The sequence below is a fragment of the Phyllobates terribilis genome, unplaced genomic scaffold (genome assembly GCF_046119375.1).
Source record: "Phyllobates terribilis strain yellow unplaced genomic scaffold, ASM4611937v1 Scaffold_4__5_contigs__length_816908805, whole genome shotgun sequence".
NCBI lineage: Eukaryota > Metazoa > Chordata > Amphibia > Anura > Dendrobatidae > Phyllobates > Phyllobates terribilis.
Genome location: NW_027362764.1, coordinates 717,763,956 through 717,778,215, shown reverse-complemented (window position 1 = coordinate 717,778,215; position 14,260 = coordinate 717,763,956). Strand labels below are relative to the sequence as shown.

At 42.7% G+C, this 14,260-nt stretch overlaps 2 protein-coding genes across 3 annotated transcripts in view; one reads left to right on the top strand and one right to left on the bottom strand.

The window, feature by feature from the left end:
- The first annotated feature begins 60 nt into the window (after positions 1 to 60).
- On the top strand, positions 61 to 7,612 carry SLC25A32 (solute carrier family 25 member 32). Its single transcript, XM_073676784.1, has 7 exons — positions 61 to 316; positions 1,781 to 1,931; positions 3,392 to 3,477; positions 5,464 to 5,624; positions 5,708 to 5,821; positions 6,189 to 6,334; positions 7,131 to 7,612. Exons 1-7 carry the CDS (start codon positions 151 to 153, stop codon positions 7,264 to 7,266), a joined length of 960 nt encoding a protein of 319 aa, XP_073532885.1. The 5' UTR covers positions 61 to 150; the 3' UTR covers positions 7,267 to 7,612.
- Positions 7,613 to 12,948: 5,336 nt separating this feature from the next.
- Positions 12,949 to 14,260, bottom strand: part of CTHRC1 (collagen triple helix repeat containing 1) — a 93,311-nt gene continuing 91,999 nt past the window's right edge. Inside the window, exon 4 of one of the 2 annotated variants that reach the window (XM_073676783.1) lies at positions 12,949 to 13,335. In XM_073676783.1, the coding sequence (XP_073532884.1) occupies positions 13,193 to 13,335 (143 nt within the window). In that variant the 3' untranslated portion in view covers positions 12,949 to 13,192. The remainder of the gene's footprint in view (positions 13,336 to 14,260) is intronic. The other variant, XM_073676782.1, reaches the window with a different exon arrangement.

Sequence of the window (14,260 nt, the reverse complement as noted above, 5' to 3'; positions counted from 1 at the left end):
TTACTCCGGGCAGCCTTGTACAGTCACAGCTTAGTTATGAGGGCCGCCATCTTTATTTTGGGCAACAGGTGAGCGGGCACGCTGCAGGAGGCACAGTGGGCGGGGCTAGTGCTGGAGGTCAGCGGAGAGCCTGATGTAACGTGCGTACACATGGCCGCCCCGTCCGGACCGGCTGCTGAGCCCGTACACCCGGTGACGGTGGTGAGGGACGTGTTCAGACATGTCCAGTACGAGAACCTGGCTGCCGGCCTGAGCGGGGGCGTCATCTCCACCCTGGTGCTGCACCCGCTGGACCTGGTCAAGATCCGCTTCGCAGGTAAAAACAACCGAGAACCGGCGCGGGGCATGCTGGGATCTGTAGTCCGCGCTGTATAACGAGGGGTTCTGTGTCGTACATCAGCGATAAAGTAGTGGACAGTCCCTCTGATGACCGGACCAGGCTTTCATTTTGCCTCCCCTCCGTTCAATCCACAGGAGGATTTGTATACTTATGGGGACGAGGTGCAGTTTTAAATTCCATTATTAATTTTACCGTAAAATGCACCGGGAAATAGGGAAAAAATAAACTTTTGCCAGGATTTTTTTTGTTTGAACTCTTACAGACATGAATATATATATATTCATCTATCTCTAGATAGATATGTGTGTGTGTATATAGTTATGTCTGTAAAAGTTCAACCAAAAAAAAATAAAATATATATATATTTTTTTTAATTTATTCTTTTTCCTTTAAAAATTAAGTCCAATCATTTTTTTAAACCATTTATCCTCTTTTTTTAGGGGGGGGGGGGGGGGGGTCTGATTATTTGTTCTCTATACTTCAGAAATATAAAAAAAAAATGTTCATTAAAAATTTGAGTCCAATTTTTTTTTTTAAATCATTTTTTAAACCATTTATTTTCCTTTTTTTTTTTCTTTTCCTCTTTTTTGGGGGTCTGATTATTTGTTCTCTGTACTCCATCACTACAGTGTTCCACGGTATTGGGACATTGATGTTCTCCCAATTTTCATAGCAGGATCAAGATGGCCGTGATGGGGACAGTCAGTAGTTTTCTTACTGTCGTGGTGACCCTCGTGGTCACACCAGTCCTTTTTAACGCCTCTGTCAATGGTTGCCAGCAGCATCTAAGTGGTTAAACAGCTGCCCACTGCTTTTGGAGGCAGGTGTTGACTGTGTAACACAGCTGCCACCTGCCAGGAATGGTGCTGGCTCGGCTTCTGAGCCTGCTCCACTCACCCGATATAGGGTGTACTATTGCGTCCTGTGGTGGGAAAGGGTTAATCCTTCGCCGTTGTCAGGCTCTCTACTTGCTGTCAGTAAATAGACGCATTATTTTTTTCATAAAAATACGATGCTGGGTCCCGCCGAATCACTGACAGCGAGCAGACATCTGGAGATGGCGGCGAATCGCTGCCCCAGGTGTATTAGAACGCTTCATTATAGAATCCTAGATTAAAGTTCGGCTTTTGCCTACTCTTTGTTTTCCTGCACGTTCACCTTTGATGAGGTCATAAATTATCTGAAAGGAGCTCAGAAAGAGACAGATAAAAAGAGGAGTTAAAAACTCCCCTTCAGAACGAGCTCACTTATGGCTTCTCAGTTAACTCATTCTGTATCCAGCAACACAAAGACTACAGAATGGAAACGCTGCACTTTTTTTTTTTTTTTTTTATGAAACCCAATTACAAAAATGATTTTTAGCCCCAAATCCATGTTTTTAAGAAAAAAAATAAACCTTTAATGGATATTAACATCTGTTTTGTGTTTTTGATTTTTCAGTGAGTGACGGCCTGGAGCTCCGACCGAAGTATAATGGCATCCTGCATTGTATGTCCACTGTGTGGAAGCATGAAGGACTACGTGGTCTCTATCAGGGGGTCACCCCAAATATGTGGGGTGCAGGAGCCTCCTGGGGGCTTTATTTCTTCTTGTAAGTGAATACAACCTGAGAGCATTAAAGGGAATGGACTCCTTAAGGGGAATTTATCAGAGAAAATCTCTGTCTTCTGCAGTTTGCTTTAAAAAACTTCAAAACACAATGTGCTTTACTCACCATCCCCGGGTCCACCTCTAAGTCGCCGCCGCTGCTCCTGGTGACTGTTATTGTCTGCAGCTCTGATGTCGATGGTGCTGCAGCCAATCGCTGAGCTCAGAGGCTCTGAACAGCTTGTGTCGTCTACTTGGGCAGAGCCCATACACTCAGTGATTGGCTGCAGTGCTATTGATGTGACATGACCATTAAAGACACCAGGAGCAGCAGCAGAGAGTTAGGGAGGGGGAGTAAAACAGACTTGAGCGTGTGGGATCTGCGCGCCGCCAACTTCTCATGATTTTTGTACCAACTTACAGTCCGTGAAAAAAACAGTCTTGTGATCTGCCCCATAGAATAAAATGGGTACATGTTGTATTTATGAAAATCGCAGTTACTAATTCGTCACCAGATGCTCTCTGATGGGTTCTTAGTTGGCTCATTCAGGAATGTGCAGAAAACAGAGCCCTAAAAACCAAACGGTGCAACATATTTAACGAAACACATTTGCAAAAGTTATTTTTTTAGCCCAAAATACTTGCATTTAAGTAGAAAAAAAATAAAATGCCCCCAAAGTTGAGCTTTTAAAAAAAAATATTTATATATATATATAAAAAATATAAAGAGGCAGCACTCCAAGAAATTTTTGAAAAAAAATGGACTTTAATGAGCCCAAAGGCGACGTTTCGGTTCACAGAACCTTTCTCAACCTTTCTTGGCTTGAGAAAGGTTCTGGCTCTTTATATTTTTTCTATTGACATGCAGCAGTGTGGACAGACTGTTTGGAGGCTTGGCACCGACTAGTGAGTAATATGAAATGGTGCTGTCTTTCATATATATATATATATATATATATATATATATATTTATATATATATATGTGTGTGTGTGTTTCCGCAGGTATCTGTATCTCTTGTATCTGCCAGTGCTGATCTCACAGTCGTTGTTACCCAACTTTCCAAGGGGTCCTCAATGCATGAAATCCTGAGTGGTCCCACCGATTGTCAGCTGCTTCTTTCATCTCATATAGGGGGAACACAAGTTCCCTCTTCGTTCACCCCGTTGCCTGCTGCAGCTGCCTTTCCATTGCACGCTACCTCTACATAGTAGGATATGCAGCTTGTGCAAATCGTGATAAAGGGGCCACAATGCCCCCGGGAGCACATCGGTCTCGTTGCCGTACGTCCAACCTCTGAGCCTTACACACGCCCTTAGGGTTCCATATTGATTTGTTGGTTTTCTGTATGGTAACGATGGGGCCGCTGGAACACGTATCAATGGTGTCCAGTACTAGCACACAGATATTATATGTCGGAGTCTCCCTGATCTTATTACATCCTGATTGTGTCTTTATTTGCCAGTTATAATGCAATCAAGGCCTACAAAAAGGAAGGGAGAGCGGAGAACCTGACTGCCACAGAGCACCTGCTGTCTGCTGCCGGAGCTGGTAAGTCGCCTCTAGGCCGGATCCAAACGTCCGACATTCACAGTCCGAGGTCTTAATCCAAACTCATCCCCACAGCCATATATAAGGCTTTGGGGTTTGGATTAGGATCAGGAGACCCGCAGCCAGTGTGTGCTTGCACCATGAATATCAGACATGTGAAACTGGACTTATTAAGGTAGAATGCCCTGTAGATTTAGTGTGATCAGAACGATTGTAGGGTCAGGCAGCGGGGCTCCTCCACTCATTAGGACGTATTTGGGTCATGTATGTAAATGAGGCGCCAAATGGTCACATCCGTCACTTAATCCTCCGAATCGGTGAGTAACCGACTGCTTGGACCCCCAGCCGGAATGGGATGTCTCTATGTCGCTCCCCTGTATTGACGAAGACAGCAGCACTGGTAGTTATAGGCGGTTCAGTGGATAAGTGATCATAGAATGGTAGAGTTGGAGGAGTCCTCCAGGGTCATCGTGTCCAACCCCCTGCTCAATGCAGGATTCACTAAACCATCTCAGACATATGTCTGTCCAGCTTCTGTTTGAAGACGTCCATTGAAGGAGACCTCACCACCTCTCGTGGCCGCCTGGTCCACTCATTGATCACCCTCACTGTCAAAAAGTGTTTTCTAATATCTAATCTGTATCTCCTCCCATTCAATTTCATTCCATTGCTTCTCGTGTTTCCATGTGCAAATGAGAATAAATCTGATCCCTCTGCACTGTGACATCCCTTCAGCTATTAAGTCTCCTCTCAGTCTTCTCTTTTGCAAGCTAAACATTCCCAGATCCTCTAACCGTTCCTCAAAGGACATTGTTTGCAGATCGGTCACCATTCTGATTGCTCTTCTCTGAACTTGCTCCAGTTTTTTATGTGTTTTTCAAAATGTGGCGCCCAGAACTGGACACAGTATTCCAGATGAGGTCTGACCAAGGAGGAGTAGAGGGGGATAATTGCTTCACGTGATCTAGACTGTATGCTTCTTTTTAATACACCCCATAACTGTGTTTTCCTTTTTTGCTGCTGCATCACACTGTTGACTCATGTGCAGTCTGTGATCTATTAGTATACCCAAGTCTTTTTCACACTTGCTGTTGCTTAGTTCTGTTCCTCCCATTCTGTATATGTAATTATCCTTTTTCTTTCCCAGATATAGAATCTTGCATTTCTCCCTGTTAAATACCATTCTATTAGTCGCTGCCCACTGTTCAAGCTTATCTAGATCCTTCTGAATCCTTTCTCTGTCTTCTCTAGTGTTATCTAACCCTCCTAGTTTTGCATCGTCTGTAAATTCGATTAGTTTCCCTTCAGTTCCTTTATCTGGATCATTTATAAAAATGTTGAACAACACTGAGGCCAGGATAGAGCCTTGTAGTACCCCACTGGAAACACTCTTCCAATTGGATGTGCAACCACTTATTACCATTTATATTTATTATGATCGTTTCAGGACAGAGTACTCCTTCTTGAGTGTGCGACTTCAGAAGCCGATACCTCTGGTGGAATCTCTGTCTTGAGAGTGTGGGCAGTCGGCTTTTCCACCCATTCTGCATGGATACTTTCCACCCCCTTACTATATGCTGCCCCTAGTTTTGCCGCTTGCATCGAATATTTAAGTCGGCCGCTATCGCACTAGTCTGTAAAGTGACAACTTGCAATATAGGAATAGATGCCTCGAGCAGCCCTATTGCCGTCACTGAATGATCTCTGGGGGTCCAGCTTCTGAGACCCCTGTCAATCACAAGAATAAATTAACTTCTATGCTGCTTCCGCTCTGTGTGCTTATTATGGTATTTCACTGCAGAGCAGCGCTCCTGCCCCCCTTTCTTGGGAAGAGTGGGTGCCGTAGAAGTATGACCCCCAGAGATTTTTCAGCGGTGCCATATTCTAGCCACCTACCATCTCTACTTAACCACCATATTTAGGCTGATCATATTTTCCTTTTTCTTGGTTTTTACCTTCATTTCTTCCTTCATTTCCTTAATGCAGGTGCTTTAACCCTTTGTTTTACTAACCCAATCTGGGTTACAAAGACTCGCCTTGTCCTTCAGTACGATGCTGGCATCGATCCTTCAAAACGACAATATAAAGGCATGTTCCACGCCCTGGCGAAAATATACAGGCAAGAAGGAATTCCCGGACTGTACAAGGTGATCACCGTCTCCATGATGTCCCATAATCATCACTGCTGGCCGACGTCTCCATTACTGACCGTCACGTCTGCTATTTGTAGGGGTTTGTACCGGGCCTGCTGGGAACGTCGCACGGCGCCCTCCAGTTTATGGCTTATGAGCAGCTGAAGATGGATTATAATAAGCATCTAAATCGGCCCAGCGACACCAAGCTGGTAATGACCTGTAGCTCTTTATGTGACTATTATTCTAAGTATCATGCACGAGTCATGACGGGTGCAGGGAAGGAAGGTGGGTTTCCTCATAGAGGGGTGCCGATGAGAGCAGGCAGCATGCTGTGCGCCATGCATCCTGCTGTAGAACCTCTTTGCAGTAGAAATGTGCTCACCGTGCTGCCCGGACCCTGGTGCCGGCCTGTGAGAACACTTGCCTTCGTCGGATGTGACTTCTCCATAGCTGTAGATACTTAGTGGTTGAGTTGAGTCACTTTTCAGCCAATTCCACAACTTAAGTCACTTGGGGGTAATGGACCCCATAACTGCTTCACATGATATCTCCTCCATCACTCTGATCTCTTTCCAGAACACCTTGGAATACATCACAATGGCTGCCTTGTCGAAGATATTCGCAGTGACCGCTACTTATCCCTATCAGGTGGTGCGCGCTCGTCTGCAGGATCAGCATAACCAATACTCGGGGTTAATCGATGTTATCAGCAGGACGTGGAGGTAAGTTGGTACCAGTGGTGTGCTGGGATGTTATTATGAAGCTGCCGTACCTTCATCCTCGAGATCGGTGGAAGTTCTGACCTAAGGGCACAGTCAGACGGCCGTATAAATCAGACCGAGATGGAACCATAAAGCACGGACTGGCCGGCGGCTCCCCTGACCCGAGCGTGACAGATTTATATATTTCTATGTAGCTGTCACGCTCTGCTCAGGAGAGCTGCCGGTCAGTCCATGCATTATGGTCCCATCTCGGTCTGATTTATACGACCGTCTGACTACACCCTTAGGTCAGAACTTTCTCCGATCTTGAGGATGAAGGGACGGCAGCGCCACAGCCTCTTCCCAGCAGTGCAAATCGTCGCAGAGCTACCCAATCAATAAGTTATCACCTATCCTTTGAATAAGTGAGTTATCACCAGACATCCCCTTTAGGGTCACTGTTGTCCCTAAAAGTCAAGAACCCCCACCAATGATCATTAGGTGATCGCATATCCCAGCAATATGCCATCACTTACTGAAATGGGAATACCATGCGTGCATCGCCACACCCCCAATGCACCTTCAAGCTAATTTGCATGTGGCTCCAAGAAGACAGGCACCATTTTTATTGTTGTACTAGGACCTGTACAGACATAGCACTTGTGTGATTTCTTTTCCAGCAGTTTTCATCCATTGCAGCAAATTTGTGGGAACCCAACAACGACAAGGAATAGTAGTCTGACTTTGAGGTCTGGAGCGCCCCTCTAAGAAATGAGTGAGAACTTGAGTTTACATGTCTATCTCTTCTCTCCAAAAGGAAAGAAGGTTTCCACGGCTTCTACAAGGGAATTGTCCCCAACGTAATCCGAGTGACCCCCGCCTGCTGCATCACCTTTGTAGTGTATGAGAACGTCTCTCACTTCCTGCTCGGACTACGGAAACCCAAGGAGTAAAGTGAGAAGGTCCTGGTGGGCTGCGTGGAGGAATGCTGGTGATCTGCCTGTCCGCAGGGACAATGGAGACTGTACCAAAATGGCAAACGTCGCTGCCAACGCTTTTCAGGGGTTAGAGCCGGTGCCGGCACGAGAGCAGATTTATGTTTTATTTATTTTCTTTTATATATTTTGCTCTTCGTGATTAAGAGACGTCTGTTTCCTTGTGTTACAATCTGGCCGTCGGCTGCTATATTTTTATACAATTCCGTTCTGCTTTTATTTCCTTGGAAGATACTACAGTCCAGAAGTTCTGTCATAAAAATGAATGTAACAAACTAAAAAGAAAAATTGTAGATAAGCTGGATTCTGGGAATCATTTATTATATGGACTTCAATCTGGAATCTGATAATCCGTAAAGAACAGAAGAGATCCAATTCAAATTTGATTTTGACTTTGAGATTAACATTTATGTTTTTCATTTCTAAGGTTTGTTCACACTGGGCAGATGCACCAAAAATTCTTCACTTGGGTAGAAAATCCACAGTGTATTATAGTAGCAGAAAAAAAAAAATCTGTACAGTATCCACATGTAAAGTGACCTGATTTAAGATCCCAAGATTTAGCCACAGGATCTACTTGCAGGCACATTTTTTTTAGGTTGGGGTGCAAAGTTGAATTGAATACCCTAGCCCCATAGCCGGCTGTGCCTCCATTTCTTTTTACGGCTTCCCCTCACTTCACCATGACTTTTGCACACTCTCATTAGTTGCGTCAATACAACAGATAGGGGTGGGGTTTGGCCATTGTGGCTAATGTACATGTGTTGTTTCCTGAAACAACTCAATGTTAAGAGTTTACAAAAAAATTGCAACAGTTTAGTGGAATATACAACTTTAAAAGATAGAGAAAAAAAGTTAGACAATAGTAAAGAATATACAGTACAGACCAAAAGTTTGGACACACCTTCTCATTTAAAGATTTTTCTGTATTTTCATGACTATGAAAATTGTACATTCACACTGAAGGCATCAAAACTATGAATTAACACATGTGGAATTATATACTTAACAAAAAAGTGGGAAACAACTGAAAATATGTCTTATATTCTAGGTTCTTCAAAGTAGCCACCTTTTTCTTTGATGACTGCTTTGCACACTCTTGGCATTCTCTTGATGAGTTTCAAGAGGTAGTCACCGGAAATGGTTTTCACTTCACAGGTGTGCCCTGTCAGGTTTAATAAGTGGGATTTCTTGCCTTATAAATGCGGTTGGGACCATCAGTTGTGTTGTGCTGAAGTCTGGTGGATACACAGCTGATAGTCCTACTGAATAGACTGTTAGCTGCTTTTTTCTTGCCATAATACAAATTCTAAGTAAAGAAAAACGAGTGGCCAACATTACTTTAAGAAATGAAGGTCAGTCAGTGCGAAAAATTGGGAAAAGTTTGAAAGGGTCCCCAAGTGCAGTTGCAAAAACCATCAAGCGCTACAAAGAAACTGGCTCACATGATGACCGCCCAAGGAAAGGAAGACCAAGAGTCACCTCTGCTTCTGAGGATAAGTTTATCCGAGAAATCAGCCTCAGAAATCGCAGGTTAACAGCAGCTCAGATTAGAGACCAGGTCAATGCCACACAGAGTTCTAGCAGCAGACACATCTCTTCAACAACTGTTAAGAGGAGACTTTGTGCAGCAGGCCTTCATGGTAAAATAGCTGCTAGGAAACCACTGCTAAGGACAGGCAACAAGCAGAAGAGACTTGTTTGGGCTAAAGAAGACAAGGAATGGACATTAGACCAGTGGAAATCTGTGCTTTGGTCTGATGAGTCCAAATTTGAGATCTTTGGTTCCAACCACCGTGTCTTTGTGCGACGCAGAAAAGGTGAATGGATGGACTCTACATGCCTGGTTCCCACCGTGAAGTATGGAGGAGGAGGTGTGATGGTGTGGGGTGCTTTGCTGGTGACACTGTTGGGGATTTATTCAAAATTGAAGGCATACTGAACCAGCATGGCTACCACAGCATCTTGCAGCGGCATGCTATTCCGTCCGGTTTGCGTTTAGTTGGACCATCATTTATTTTTCAACAGGACAATGACCCCAAACACACCTCCAGGCTGTGTAAGGGCTATCTGACCAAGAAGGAGCGTGATGGGGTGCTACGCCAGATGACCTGGCCTCCACAGTCACCAGACCTGAACCCAATCAAGATGGTTTGGGGTGAGCTGGACCGCAGAGTGAAGGCAAAAGGGCCAACAAGTGCTAAGCATCTCTGGGAACTCCTTCAAGATTGTTGGAAGACCATTTCCGGTGACTACCTCTTGAAGCTCATCAAGAGAATGCCAAGAGTGTGCAAAGCAGTCATCAAAGCAAAAGGTGGCTACTTTGAAGAACCTAGAATATAAGACATATTTTCAGTTGTTTCACACTTTTTTGTTAAGTATATAATCCCACATGTGTTAATTCATAGTTTTGATGCCTTCAGTGTGAATGTACAATTTTCATAGTCATGAAAATACAGAAAAATCTTTAAATTAGAAGGTGTGTCCAAACTTTTGGTCTGTACTGTATATGGTATATATTTTTTTTTATTTTGCACAAAATTCATGAACCGCACTCGCCACCTTGAAAAATTTGGTGCAAAAAAAGTCAACAAATAGTACAAAAGAAAAGTGATTAAAAAAAACATTACAGATGGTGAATTGGGTCTTAGTACAAAATAGCCCCAGCATCACCATTGCATGATTCCTAATTTTAATGCTGATAGTTTATTTTACTTATCACAATTTCCAAAATTAAAAAATATGTATGCCTTTATCACAAAAACCTAATAATTCTCTAGCTTGGAGCATGATAGTAGACGTTGGCCGATCCAGTTTATCCTCTAGGTGGCAGTATTTCTGCAGATGTTTCAGACAAATCAAAGTCGCCTGTCGACAGTGCGAGTTTTGTATTTAATACCACAGTTTACACCATAAACTATCGCCCCATTTGTGGCCTGTGCTTCATTAAAGGGAGGCAGCAAGGCCTTCTATATAGTTAATTGGACATTTGTTTTTGGCAATTTATTCCGGATTACAGTGCACATCACATTACCTATGGATCGTATATATGGTGACAACACTCAGCTGTTAGTGTCATCGCTTCTCTCCCCTCAACAGAAAAAGACATCAAGGATTTTTTTTTTTAATTGCAGCAATTGTCAACAGCCGAGGTCGCGGGCAATAAATCTCAAGTGCAAAGGGTTCAGGAAAGACCAAGCATCCAAAGTGGAAGAAAATGTGACTGTGATCCCAGATTGTACAGACCCCTATCAGCTCTCCATCCTATCATCAGAAGGCAGTCACACAGACTGTCCATATTTCAACTCCTAGCCTCCGGCTGCCATTTATAGGTTGTGCTTTCTTTGGTTTAATACTTCCCAATTCTGACTTGGCCTGTTTATTCCTGCCCTTGAACCAGGTTTGTATTTTGGCACCCGACTGCCTCTCCGTTTAGTTACTGACTTCGATCTCCTGGTCCTAACATGGCTTTCTGAATATCCTCTGCCAGTCTGCTCCACCGGCCAGCAGCCACTCAGCCGCACAGGCCAGCCTGTGTAAGTACAGAGAATAGAGTGAAGGCCGTTGTTCCCCTTGGACCTGCTAGATGGAGTGGGGTGCGTAAAGCCTGTCCATGGAAGCCATATTAAAGGCTGACAACCTGTCTGTTGTTACACCTGTTTGCATCCTGATGGTGAAATGTACTGGAAACGACGTTGATGTTATGTGTATTGGTCCTACTAACTCTTCCATGACGAATCTTCATGGGTGTTAAAACGAGTCTCCCTGTAATGACTGTTCAAACCAAGCACAGGAGCTTGGTGCACCCTTTGCGTGGCTAAGCAGTTCAGTGCACCTTCCCATCTATCCCTACTAGTGATGATCGAGTATGCCTCATTAACCCTTTCAGTGAGCACGCTCGGATGCTCGCCGAGTATTTTGGCGTGCTCGGCATTTCATTGTCGCCGGGCCTGGAGATGTCACGGCTGTTAGCCATGTAAAATCAAAGCTGTCAATGAAGGAAGAAGATGGCGGAGATAGATGGAAAACAAGTTGGTGGGAAGTTAAAACCAGTCCTAAAGGGAATGCATCATTATTAAAAAAAATAGTGCCACTAATCTCTCTGGGTCATTGGTCAGTACGACCCAACCGTTCACAACTGCAATTTATATATGCAGCACTATAATTTTGTAGGTGTTTGTCTACATTTGATGATCCTTTATGTTAGACAGGCCACTTTAAAAATTAGCTAAAAGAAGCTGTCTCTTCACCTGCAGCGCCACCACTGGTGAGAAAAAATATTAGGGTTTGTGCACCCCAAATTTTTCTGAAAAATCCATGAAAAAAAAAATCCTTTAAAAATACAATGGCCTTGATTCACTAAGATTGGCGTTTTGTCTTCATGAAGGAACCTGTGTTCGCCTCTTAATTGTGGCACGATGATGAATTTGTCGCTTACCGTATCCCATTCCTCCATAGCTCCGCTCATGTTTCAAAAAGTTTTCAGAGCTAGCTGGGATTTGTGTAAAAATGCCAAGTCACAATTTTTTTAAAGTTTCAAGCAGTTTTAGGACAGAATTCTGCCCAAAACTACTCGTATGAATCCTTTTTTTGGCACTTTTTTTTTTTTTTTTTTTAATAATGTACTTTTTGTATATGGGGTATTTTTTGTTCTTTTCAGTTGACGTCAAAGTATTATAAATGTGTTTTCCCCTTGAAATGAATAGAAAGTTTATTCCAAGAGTATATGACTATTTGGCTATGTGCCCACGATGCAGAATTTAAGCAGAAAATTTCCGCAGCGTTTCTGCATGTTCTTGGCAGTAAAAATGCTTGCGGATTTTACACTCCTTTTTGCAGCTTTTTTACATGCGGATTTGACTTGCGTTTTTCAAATGCATTGTGACCTCAAATCCGCATGCGGACACGCACAAATAATGGACATGCTGCGGATTTTTCCGCAAAGAAAATCCGCTGCAGAAATTTCTGCAGCATGTGCACAGAACATGCGGATTTTCATTGGGGACCATGGGGCACGTACCAAGTGTTTTACAAGCGTTTACGCTGCAGAAATTCTGCATCAAAAACGCTTGAAAAACGCATATAGGGTGCACACACCCTTTGAAGTGGGATTTAATGCGAATTTAGGAGCAGAATCTGCTTGAAAATCCATGGGGGAAAAATGAATTTTGTAGCAGCTTCGGATACAAAATCCACATAAAAACACTGCAAATACTCTTTGAATAAGCTTCCTATTCATTTCAATGGGGGGGTGGGGGAATCACGCCTGGTGCACATGGTGCAGTTTTTTGCACATGTAAAAAAGAAGCAACATATCAATTCTTGAAACGTTGTGCTTGAAAAATAAACCCTGCATTTTGACCACTGAATCAGAAAAAAAAACCTTCACTAAATATAAAAATTAGTGTTTTTTTTCTTTTTTTTACAGTTTTTGTGGATTTTTAGTCCAGAAAACTTCAATTAAAAAAAACATGCATGTGTGAACATACCCTGAGACGGTTCTAAGAAAAAATGACTGTGCATTAAGTGTAATACCCCAATATGTATGTGATACAATGCACTTATTTCTACTTTTTTATTTTATTTTTTATCTTTTATTAAAAACAAAACTTGTAAGAAAGAAAAAAAATCCAACCATAAATGATTACAAGATACAAGGAATGAATGAGAGCTGAAAACGTAAAATTGTCCTGCAATTTCCCGGAAGGCAGCTCAGACGCTGGTTTATTAGGTGTAGGAACATGATATTAGTAAGGGGCACCGTATTACGGTATTTATACAGTACTTCGAAAAACCCTCCCAATGGTCGTCTCTAGAGGTAGGAGTTCCTAATAATTGACTTTTCAATATTCTAACAGGAAATATGTGTTGTTTTTTTACATTTTTATTTGGGCAGCTCCTCAATAATGATCCGTGACACAGAGTTCCATCCTGTGGAGGCGTCTCCTCTGGGGTAGTCTGAACAGGTGCCCACCCAGACGGCGACGTCTATCAGGCCTGCGCTGATCCCCTCACACAGTCCTTCCACTGGAAAGAAAAAGAAGTAAAAAAAAAAAGAAATAAGTGGGAAAAAAAACTTTTTTTAAAGCAAATTATGTATTTTTTTTAAAGCGAGCAACAAATTCTAGAATCAAACGTCCCTCTGAGAACGAAAAATTTTCGAGTAAGAATTGCAGTTTCTGCTTTTTAAAAGCGCTCTGTAATTTTAACCATTTAATAAGACGAGATAACTCCATTAACTCATTCTGTAGCCTATAATGAACAGGGAAACAAACAGCCTTAATAGACTTTTTTAAAATAAAATCCAACTGCAGAAAATATTTTTTATTTCAATTAAAAAAATAATAATTATCCTTTAAAAGGAATCTGTTAGCGGATTTTTGTTATGGAATCTGAGAGCTGCTTGATGTAGGGGCAGAGACCCTGATTCCAGCGATGTATCACTTACTGGGATGCTTGGTGCAGTTTTGATACAAATCACAGTTTTCTCTGCTGCAGATCTAGCCAAGCTCTGAATGCTGAGCTGTGTATAACCACGCCCCCGTCACTGATTGGCTTGTTTTTGTGTAAACTGTCACCAAGCTGCCAATCAGAGGTGAGGGCGGGGTTACACAGATTAGCTGGATTTACTGGCACTGGACACCTAGTCTAGCAGTGATAATCTCCTGCTGATAAAACACTCATTGTATTGAAACTACAGCACACAGCCTAATAAGTGAGACATCAGTCTCTCTTTCATGCTGCTCTCAGATTAAATAGCAAAAACCTGCTCACAGATTCCTTTTAAGTAATTTGGGTTCAGATGCAATATCAAATATTTCCTATGCATGTCCAAACCCAATAAATTAACCCATGTGGTTTGGCTAAGAATTGGTGGGGTCTTATCTACAGGACCTACAAGACTTTCATAACCCAGCATTCACTAGAGAACTGCTGCCTCTTTTTCATGTAC

What these genes read in the sequence shown, in the direction of transcription:
- SLC25A32 (XM_073676784.1), top strand. Translation starts at nt 151, where the DNA reads ATGGCCGCCCCGTCCGGACCGGCTGCTGAGCCCGTACACCCGGTGACG. An exon ending in TGGGGGCTTTATTTCTTCTT is followed by an intron (nt 1,932 to 3,391) that starts GTAAGTGAATAC and finishes TTTATTTGCCAG; the next exon opens with TTATAATGCAATCAAGGCCT. An exon ending in GAATTCCCGGACTGTACAAG is followed by an intron (nt 5,625 to 5,707) that starts GTGATCACCGTC and finishes TGCTATTTGTAG; the next exon opens with GGGTTTGTACCGGGCCTGCT.